The sequence below is a fragment of the Protomyctophum bolini genome (genome assembly GCF_963924005.1).
Source record: "Protomyctophum bolini genome assembly, chromosome: 3".
NCBI lineage: Eukaryota > Metazoa > Chordata > Actinopteri > Myctophiformes > Myctophidae > Protomyctophum > Protomyctophum bolini.
In genome coordinates this window covers 17768300-17779491 of record NC_137864.1, presented here as the reverse complement: position 1 = coordinate 17779491, position 11192 = coordinate 17768300, and the positions used below count along the sequence as shown (strand labels likewise).

The following is an 11192-nucleotide window of genomic DNA, read 5'->3' as shown; positions in this document are numbered from 1 at the left end:
CATCCATTCTCATATCTGAGAAGAAATGATTTTTAGTCCTTAAAAACTAATGTCAACTTCATCATTATCAAGGTAAGCATACACTACTTAATAATTACAAAAAAAATTGAAGAAAATGTAATACACCACTACCGGTACATTGATTTAAAAAAGAAAATGTAGGCTTACTTTGTACTTTATTATTTTTCAAACCACATAATTGTTGCAGGCATATCCTACTTAATTTTTTATTCAAGTAGGCCTATATATTTGACAGAGCAACTATAGTATTTGACCATCGATATAGCCTACTTTGACTCTAGCCTAGCCCAAGTCAGAACCCAATGGTAGGCCTACTGAAGTTTCTGACATTTTTGAGACCATGTTCGGCACGATAGATCGAGCTGACCCAGGGGGTTCCGAGAGGGGCTAACTCTAGCCTTGGATCAAGACAGATAGTTACTTTACTCAACTGCTATAGGGTTGAGTAGACCTATTTTAGAGAGAACCACAGAAGGAATGAATAATGTTGACGTTGTTGTTAATTGTTTGTTAATGCAAACGCAAAAGCATGTTTTAGCACATGCCATTTGAAAACATGTAACAACCGAAAACACTGCGTGACGCTGCGTAATACAAAATCTCAGAATCAAAATATTGTATAAATCTAACCTGCTGTTGCCTGCTGCAGCCGACTGTTGGCTGTACAGACAGTGTTTCTTTAGTAGCATAGCCTACCTGGCTTGGTGGCTTTTCCACCAACGTGTTGTTGTGGTGGATTGGTTGGCTATCCTAAAATGCGTCATGTGACAACATGTCACCATTTAAAGTTCTGTTCAAGGTTTTATTCGGAGCGCATGACAGAGCCGTGACTTCTTGAACGCTCTGCACTGCAGTATAGCCGTGGATCAGACCATCATAAACCAAATGGAACATGCAGTGACAGACAGTAGCATGCCATAGCCTACACACAATTAACGTCATCACCTCCAGCTGTGTAAAGTGTTAAAGCCGGTGTGGAAAGGAAGGGCAGATTATCAATGATCTGTAGCGATTTGTAATTAATGTGAAAATAGGCGCTCCACCATGTGATGGAAAATAAATAGGTTTGTTTCCTTCTACTCTACTGTTGACAACTCAAATGTTGCAGTTTACTTTTTACTCCACTTGGCTACACATTTGCTGATTTAAGATTACAAAACTTAGTCTACATCAGTGGTTCCCAAAGTGGGGTCCGGGGAACCACAGGGGCCTTGAGGTAGTTCCAGGGGGTCCCCAGCTAAATTATAGTTTGTAACCAAATGGACCCTTGTGGGTTTGTGGGTCCATTAGGTTCAATTTGTACACTCTCAGAGTTAAATTAACATTGATTTTACAATATAATTTGGGGCCCTAGAGATAGAAATGCCATTAAATGTGGGTCCGTCCGTAGACTAATGTATGTCAAATTGGGGGTTCTTGAAATTAAACAGGTTGAGAATCACTGCTAGAGCCGTAAAAATCTTCTCTTATGGGGGTCCCTACCGTCCCTGGCATATCTTTTCAAATGGGGGTCCGTGGGCTAATTAGTGTCAATTAAGGGGGTCCTTGACATAAAAAGGTTTGGGAACCACTGGTCTACATTAACCTATAGTATAGATGATTGTGCATTATCATTATGCATGTAAAGTAATACAATCAGCCCCACCTTTTATCAGCTGCTAAATTAAAGTAATGAACACATTAATGCATTCAATTACTAGCAGAGGTGAAACGTGGCAGGTGGGACTCTTCTAGTCCAAGAGAACATACTAACATACAGCTGATACTGTAGGTACTTTTAATTTCCTCATTTTTACGTCATACAAAATAATCAGATACTCTTAAATAATTTGAAACTGGGGCAGGGTGGCACAGTCGGTAGTGCTGTCACCTCACAGCTAGAAGGGTTGCAAAATCGTGGGATAAAGATTTAAAGAGAAAAAAAATCATTTGAAACTTGGACACAATTAATTAAGTATTAATCATGCTGTTTCCCAAATAGTTCGTCGGGACCCAGTTATGGGTCACTTTTCAAGAAAGTACATCGACACGTGAGCTTGTAGATCGGCAAATGTTTTTTTCAATATAGTAAAAAAGCAATGTGCAGCTCCTACAGTAGATGCACCACGAAGACTCCAAGAGCCAAGGAACAAAGGAGGCAGATTGTGTAGGAAAATAACAGATGTCATCAACAATCAGATGGTCAATCCATTCACATGTGAAGAATAGGAGCTGATTAACCTTTCAACAGGCCAGAAATCAGCATCTGCAGCCTTGGTGAATGCTTGTGAAAAAGGACTGCAGCTAGAAAAAGACTGTGAGAAATTAACCCTAATACAAACTGGCCGCATTTGCAGCAAAGCCAGAAAAGGTCACTTTATGCCAGTCAAATCTAAGAAGGTCTATTAGGAAGAGAATGCAGTTTTTTCTTGAGCTTTTGGGCCTGCAGATGCTCGACTAATTACTATATTATTATTACTATATCCTACTTTTACAGAAAGATGTATAAACCGTTAAAAAACAGATATAGTGTGTCCAACACTCTATATCTGTCATTGCAGTTTCTTAAATAGACAATGGCATCTGTCTGCAAGTGCAAACCAACACAGTCGCAGGGTGACCACCACGGGCATTGTAGACTGAGACAGTGCAGTAACCGTGTTTAATTTCCCAGGGGCAGAGGGAATCTTGTAAAAATGTGTGCCAATATTGTATTAGGAAGCAGCAGGTTAAGACAAAATTAATCCAACGTTTCGGCGGTTAAGCCTTCATCAGGGAATACAGACAGAGCACAAAATGGTTCACCCTTAAATATGGTGCCAGAGAGTCATGCAACCAATCAGAAGGGGTTGGGGAAACACAGGTTAATTAAGACCAGTACCTGTGATATGAGAGGTCGGGATCAAGGTCATGTGGTGTCTCAAGTTCAAGTACAGGAGGAGTTACCTCAAAAATGACTATAATAGGCTCTGGAATATCAATGCCTTGTCATAGAGACACTTAAATGTATCTGAGAAATACAGCAGATATACAAATATTGAACCATACAACAGCAAAATCTATACACAATTAAATACAATACAATCGATAATTTCCCAGGGCAACAGAAGGAGAGATATTCTAACTAAATGAATCACAGTGGATTCTCTGCACATTAAAAAACAATAAATTGTCCATGCAAAAGAGCCAACAGATTTCCAAGTCACACAAAATGTTGTAGTGTGAATGGTTTTGTAATGTTTTCATCAGTTCGTATGACCCAAATTCTGTATGAAAGAAAGAAAAGAAAAACGGGGGAAAAAGAAAAAACTTCATTCAATAGTACCATTGTAACTCCCTCCCTCCAAAACGCACGCGCACACACACACACACACACACACACACACACACACACACACACACACACACACACACACACACACACACACACACACACACACACACACACACTCTGAACCTACTGAACCTTGGTAAGGATTAAAGTGATAGCTGGCTCTGGCAGCTGGCAGAGAAGTCCTAGTTTTTCTTTTATGATCTATCATCTTTTTGGCCGAATAATTCAACAGACTTTTTATCATTTCATTAATTACAAGCAATTACTTTCTCCATCTGGTGTTGAAATTATTGAAAGGTAATAAAGGTTGAGATGACCTACAACTTCATGGATTTAAACAAATTTATGACTGATTGGTAAAAACATAAATACTTATATTGCACTTGGACTTTGTGCAGTATAGAACAGGGATATTGAGAAACATGTCATAGTTATAGGCTACTGTATCAGTGTCTTTATAACCCAATAATGAAAAAGAAGATAAGACAAAGATCACCCTGATGAACCCCCCCCCCCCCCCCCCCCTCGGGGGACCACTGGAATAGAACAGCTGTTCTGTTCTTTCATTGCTCATAAAACATGCGTTCATTGTTTCGTGAGGTCAATTGATTTTCTATGGATGCTTTAACATAAAGTTAGAATAAACTGTAACCGTGTTTGCGTGGTGTTTGTAGTCTCACACAGTCATGTGATGTTCCTCCATACCATGACTCAACGTTTCAATGTTGACACACGTCTCCACTTTCAGGATATTGTGGAGTCATGTTAAGAGCCAGTCCCTCCCCTTGCCCTGTTCAAATATGGAATTCCAGAGTCATGCTAAGAGCCAGTCCCTCCCCTTGCCCTGTTCAACTATGGAATTCCAGAGTCATGCTAAGAGCTAGTCCCTCCTCTTGCCTTGTTAAACGCTGGAGTTCCAGAGTCATGGTTACTGCTAAGCCCTCCCCCTGTACTCCTTTTCTGGCTGCATTCCTAAAGTAGCTTCATCATGTTAAGCCCTACAGCTCCTCCCTCTCATATTCCAAGCGCTTCCCATAGTTGCCGAGTCATGTTAACTGCAAGCCCTTTCCTCCTCGTACGGTTTGTTACCCCCGAAGTTTGCCGTGTCATGTTTAGCCCAATGTCCCTCCCCCTGTGGAGTTCCAAAGAGAGCTTTTGAGTCAGCTAAAGCCCCTTCCTGTTTTCCGCCTGCCACCAGAGAGGGAGGAGACAAGAGGGAACTGGTATAAAAGAGGGCGAGAAAAACACAGTGCACTGCAAATAACACACAGAGCACAAACTGTACTGACATCCAGAGAGAAAGAAAACACTAGGACCATTGTAACTGGTGAGTGAAACCATCCAAATTCATGTATAACAAATAACTCACACTGCTTCTTTTCCACCAATAATCTGTTGTATGATGTTTAAAATAACTGTTGAAATTGTTCGCATCTGTGTTCTCTCATAGATACCTTACTGATATGGAGGTAGATAACAGAGCTCCAGCAGCGCCAGTGGAGCTGACAGACTGGTAGGAATTCATTCACTGCTGTGATTTTTATTCTGCTTCTGTATTGGTCTCTCGTGCTATTTATTATTGCATATGTGCAGTAACTGTATTATGCATTAATACGTAGCATGCAAAAGTGAGTGTGTTCTCTCTCTCTCGCTCAACATATAACGGGTACTTTTTCATCACAGTAAACTCCTCCAGGGTTAATTGAACATCAGTAGTAGGCTACATTATATCTGTGTACAGTCAGATTGTACCCTGGAGTAAATGGGTCACCTGTACTGTACCTGCTCTATGCATCGCTGATGGCTCCCCTCTCTGACTTCACTGTTTCAATAGTGCAATATAGAAATGCGATGTTACAACTTGTAACATCGCATTTCTAGTACAAGTACATTTTTATTATAAATCCGGAATTTAAAAATGTACTTGAGTAAAAGTGCAGTATTGGTATCAAAATGTACCTAAAGTAGGAAAAGTAGAAAGTTCTCAATATGCATACAGTAATATTCCATTTCAAGTTTTCAAATGTATACAAATCTTTTGAAAATATCCGATCGACTATTTTTATTCAAGTAATTGCAGTGGAGTACAATATTTGCTTCTGAGATGTAGTGGAGTAGAAGTAAAGGTATTGGAAGTACTCAAGTACAGTACAAGTACCTCAAAATTGTACTTAAGTACAGTACTGTAGTACATGTACTGTACTTAGTTACTTTACACCGCTGTTGTTGGGCATGTTTACCATGAGAAAACTAGCTGTGATCAGACAGCAGGGTGTGTCTCAATGTTGAGCATTTTCCACATTTTCCACTTTCAGTGATCTGTCAGAGCAAATCAAGGCGGTGACCAAAGACAGTCACGTCAGGGCAGAGAACACAGAACTGATGCTGAGTTACCAGAGGGGAAAAGTCACCATGGCACAGTATAAGGTAACACACACACACACACACACGCACACACACACACACGCACACACACACACGCACACGCACTAGAGGCCTTCACAGTTCACAGGTCCAAAGTGTTTTGTTACACGAACCCGATATGCATAAAAAGAGAGACCTGAGTCACCTGACCTCTCCCTGGGTCCCCAGAAAAAAAGTTTAGGAACCACTGACTGGACTACAGGACTTTGCGGGTCCAAAACTTTGTTTTTGTTACCTGATCGGAATATGCATATTCTTCTGACATTGACTCTCCCCTGGATTCCTCTCCCTCTCACCTTGTTCTTCAGCTCCTCCTGTGTTCCCTACATGAGATCTACCAGGCCTTGGAAGAAGCACTAGACAGGAACTCCAACCACCCCAGTGTCGCACCCATTTACTTCCCCGCCGAGCTGGCCAGACTGGAGTCCATTGAGAAAGACCTGGAACACTTCTACGGCCAAGACTGGAGAGAGAAGATTGTTGTTCCTGCAGCAACTAAAAGATATGCCCACAGATTAAGACAGGCATGCAATTTATTTTATCTTATTTGTGTTATTGTTACATTTTTATTCGTCTCAATTCCATTGGCTGCAATGGTGCTACCGGCTGTAGTGTTATGCGACAATAGACAACGCTTGAACCTTGAACCAACTCTCCTGGTCTCCCCTACACAGATTGGCAAAGAAAACCCTGAATTCCTGGTCGCCCATTCATACACACGATACCTCGGTGACCTGTCGGGAGGACAGATCTTGGGCCGAATCACCCAGAAGTCCCTGGGCCTGAAGAACAGCGACGGCCTGTCCTTCTTCTCCTTCCCTGGCGTGTCGAGCGCCAACCTGTTCAAACAGCTCTATCGCAGCAGGATGAACAGCATAGAAGTGACAGAGGAGGAGAGGAACGGAGTGCTGGAGGAGGCCGTCAGAGCCTTTGAGTTTAACATCCAGGTAAGGAGGGACCAAGGCTGGGGAGAGAGGTGGACACATTTGATGATTTTTCTGCACGTGAATGTATATAGATAGAGGAACACCGTAAGTACCTTCCAAACAACCGTTCTTGTCTTTGTTTTGCAGGTCTTTGATGACCTACAGAAGATGTTGAGTGTCACACAGAATGACAGCCAGAGTCACACAACAACGCAGTCGAAACAGGCCAATGGTAAGTAAGGCATATGGAACTATGATATTGTTATGTATTTGAAACTTTGACATTCATAACTCGGAGTACTGAAGTGTTTCTTTCCCGCCCAATTGCCGACAATCTGTCGTATGATGTTTACAATAATTGTTGAAAAGGGATCGTAAAAATGCATATTTGTATCTGTATCTCATAGATGTAGAGAAGAGAACTCCGGCAACACCAGAACAGCTGAGAGACTGGTAGGAATGAATTTTATTCTGCTTCTATATTCTCCTCTTCTGCCATTTATCATTGCATTTTAAGCTATACCATACACATGACTCAGAGTTATGAATTAATGATTCAACACAAGTGATACATTTCTATGAGTTACTAAGTTACTGCCTGCATTGCTACATGTGCAGTAACTGTATGTGCATGAATACCTATAGCATTCAAAAGTGTGTGTAATTTTCTCTCTGAACATATAATATTTTGTATTAGTTGTTCAGGCAATTTTGCTCACATTACCATACACTGCTAGTCTAGACGGGGGAAAGTCCTCAAGTGCTAATTGTACTTGGGGTGTGTAACAGTCATATCTGTGCAGATTGTACCCTGGAGTAAATGGTTCACCTTAGGCTACTGTACTTGCTCCGTGTAGTTATGTAGTACTGTACATCCCTGACACGTCCCTCACTTAGTCCACTGTTTCTGTCAATGATTGGGGATGATTACCATAAGAACACTGTGTTCAGACCGCTCGCAGTCTCCCATTAGTATACTGTAAACATGACATGCTGGGTGGATCATTGTTGAGCATCTTCCACTTCTACTTTCTTTCAGTGATCTGTCAGAGCAAATCAAGGCGGTGACCAAAGACAGTCACGTCAGGGCAGAGAACACAGAACTGATGCTGAGTTACCAGAGGGGACAAGTCACCATGGCACAGTATAAGGTAACACACACACACGCACACGCACACGCACACACACACACACACACACACACACACACACACACACACACACACACACACACACACACACACACACACACACACACACACACACACACACACACACACACACACACACACACACACACACACGCACACACACACACACACACACTTTACTGGAGCATTGTTTCCCAAACCAAAGACTGGGTCGTGACACACCCAATTGGGTTGCCAAAATATTTTTTTGCAACTTTTTCTACATCCAGGCCTAGTTCTGGATAAGTATCATCTGAATATCCTCTTCTAAGTAAAGCAAGCATTTTGCTACTTATGCTTTTTACAACCACATACAAGTGTGAATTAGGATCTTCTGTGCTGTAAAGACAATATTGGGAATTGGGTCGCTCATTTTTCATCAATTGATGGCCATGGATTCTTTCAGAATACAGGCGTAGAGATTGTTGCAGTAACATTTTGTATTTATACATGATATAACCACGAGTGTCAACAACAGTTGTGTGGAGTGTGGAGGGGTGTTGTCCAGGGGATTTCCTTTTTTTTTTACTGATAGGTGTGTTTTGTTTTTTCTTGTATTTTTCTTTTGTGTAAGTCATGTGAATTTTGTATGCTTTATTGAAAAAATCATTAAAAACTTTGATAACAAAAAAAAAGAATACAGGCGTGCCCCCGTTTTTGGACGATTTTTTAACACAAAATATACCCATAGATTTACTTAGAATAGAGACGTAGTGTACCCAGTGTTTTTTGGACGATTAAAAAAAATAAGTCTTTGTGCACCCCAGGGGGTTATTATAAAGACGTCTTGAGATGTCCTTGGCATACAATGCATTAAAAAAATGGATCCACTGAAATTGTTTTTAGGAACCACTGGACTACAGGGCTTTGCAGGTCCAAAATGTTGGTTTTGTTACCTGATCGGAATATGCATGAATTCTTCTGACATTGACTCTCCCCTGGATTCCTCTCCCTCTCACCTTGTTCTTCAGCTCCTCCTGTGTTCCTTACATGAGATCTACCAGGCCTTGGAAGAAGCACTAGACAGGAACTCCAACCACCCCAGTGTTGCACCCATTTACTTCCCCGCTGAGCTGGCCAGACTGGAGTCCATTGAGAAAGACCTGGAACACTTCTACGGCCAAGACTGGAGAGAGAAGATTGTTGTTCCTGCAGCAACTAAAAGATATGCCCACAGATTAAGACAGGCATGCGATTTATGAACTTATGTGTTCTTGTTACTTCTATTTTTTCACTGCCTGCAATGGTGCTACCAGCTCTAGTGTTATGTGACAAAATAGACAACGCAACCTTGAACCAACTCTCCTGGTCTCCCCTACACAGATTGGCAAAGAAAACCCTGAATTCCTGGTCGCCCATTCATACACACGATACCTCGGTGACCTGTCGGGAGGACAGATCTTGGGCCGAATCACCCAGAAGTCCCTGGGCCTGAAGAACAGCGACGGCCTGTCCTTCTTCTCCTTCCCTGGTGTGTCGAGCGCCAACCTGTTCAAACAGCTCTATCGCAGCAGGATGAACAGCATAGAAGTGACAGAGGAGGAGAGGAACGGAGTGCTGGAGGAGGCCGTCAGAGCCTTTGAGTTTAACATCCAGGTAAGACTGGGGAGAGAGGTGGACACATTTGTTGATGATTTGACGGCAATGATTTTTTTTTAAGTGCACGTGAATGTACATTGAGGAACACACCGTCATTGGCTTACGACCGTTCTTGTCTTTGTTTTGCAGGTCTTTGATGACCTACAGAAGATGTTGAGTGTCACGCCCAATGACAGCCAGAGTCACACAACAACGCAGTCCAAACTGGCCAATGGTAAGACATTTGGATGGACATGCACAGTTGCACACACAATAATATACGTTGCAGACGGTATTCAAAACATTTATTTTTGTCTCATATCTTTTCTCAGGAGATCAAACGATGGCATGCAAGACACTCCAGATCCCCAGTATCATGATGAAGGCCTCACATTTCTTCAGACTGGCCGTGGGTCTCTTTCTGGCCCTGGCTACGGTCAGCATGGGCATGTATGCATTATAGCCAAATAACTCTATTGGTCCGTCCTGAAAATGTAACACAGCAGTATTATTATTATTATTATAGTAAATTGAGAGCCTAATGAATGCACTAATATTAGCAATATATTATATTGCTGTTTTTCAATGATGCAATTTTGTACTGTTGTGTACTTTGATGTTGACTATGCAGCGCATTTGTAGCCTGCATTCATGTGAGAAATGATCACTGTAATAAGGATATCATGGAAACTTTTTGCACAGTATTCTAGTATGTACAATATTTCGGATGACAAATATCCATTTGTGTAAATATGTTCATGTTTTAATAAAACAAGGTTTATATAAAAAGAAACCCATATTGTTTGTTTAAAATATTCCACAATTGCAGAGCAAGGCTTCATATCAAGAATTTGAGAAATTGAAATAAATTTTCTGCAAGAAAGTTGACACTACAGGATAATGTATGGAAAGTAGGTACAACACAGGACTCTTGCCATTGCTATGACACAATGTACCTACTGTATGTTATGACATACTTGTATTGCTTCTAAATGAAGGAAGTACGCACAACTCCAACTTGTCTCAAACTCTTTGAACATTTTACCGGGTGCACGGTCAGGAAGTCACTTGAAGGAGAATACCAGCACTCATGGATTAGTCCTTTTAAGGCACTTTATTTATTGTTTCATTCAATTAAGGTATGCTGCAAGCAGGAAGCAATAGAATGAAACAATTAAGTGCCTTAAAGGACTAATACCGTGAGTGCTGGTATACTTGTATTGCTGCCAGATTTTAAAATGTCAGCAAAAGGTACTTATTGCAATCATATGGCCAGTTCCCACTTTGGGAACCACTGTGTTAGCCTGGCTAATAAGCCAGACCAGAAACACTTGTCCAGCTGGTTGACACTACAGAATGACACGTGGTTGCCAGGGCCACAAGTATACTCACGTTACGTACTAGCATCAATACAACAACATGTAAATACTCTGTCACAAGTAAAACAAATCCGTTATTCCAAATGTACTGAGTAAAAGTACAAAAACATTCTCATCAAAGTAATATACTTATAGTACCAAAAGTAAATACAAAGCATGTCCTAAGTTTTAAATTAGCAAAGTAAAGTTTGAATTGTAGTGGAGTAAAAGTATGTTTGCCTCTGACATATCAAAACTGGAAATACTCAAGTAAAGTAAATTTTAAAAACTTGTACTTAAGTGTAAAGTACTTTAGTAAATGTAGTTACTTTCCACAACTGCATACTCAAGCGCTCATTGATTGGGGCTAGTGTTCTTCTCG

At 41.1% G+C, this 11192-nt stretch overlaps 1 protein-coding gene across 1 annotated transcript; it reads left to right on the top strand.

Moving 5' to 3' along the window:
- The first annotated feature begins 4549 nt into the window (after positions 1-4549).
- Positions 4550-10255, top strand: hmox1b (heme oxygenase 1b). Its single transcript, XM_080759500.1, has 12 exons — positions 4550-4661; positions 4785-4847; positions 5650-5761; positions 6067-6282; positions 6433-6705; positions 6832-6916; positions 7092-7137; positions 7724-7835; positions 8846-9061; positions 9198-9470; positions 9603-9687; positions 9785-10255. Exons 2-12 carry the CDS (start codon positions 4798-4800, stop codon positions 9913-9915), a joined length of 1599 nt encoding a protein of 532 aa, XP_080615626.1. The 5' UTR covers positions 4550-4661; positions 4785-4797; the 3' UTR covers positions 9916-10255.
- The last annotated feature ends 937 nt before the right edge of the window (positions 10256-11192 follow it).

What these genes read in the sequence shown, in the direction of transcription:
- hmox1b (XM_080759500.1), top strand. Translation starts at nt 4,798, where the DNA reads ATGGAGGTAGATAACAGAGCTCCAGCAGCGCCAGTGGAGCTGACAGAC. An exon ending in ATGCCCACAGATTAAGACAG is followed by an intron (nt 6,283 to 6,432) that starts GCATGCAATTTA and finishes TCCCCTACACAG; the next exon opens with ATTGGCAAAGAAAACCCTGA. An exon ending in CCAGAACAGCTGAGAGACTG is followed by an intron (nt 7,138 to 7,723) that starts GTAGGAATGAAT and finishes ACTTTCTTTCAG; the next exon opens with TGATCTGTCAGAGCAAATCA.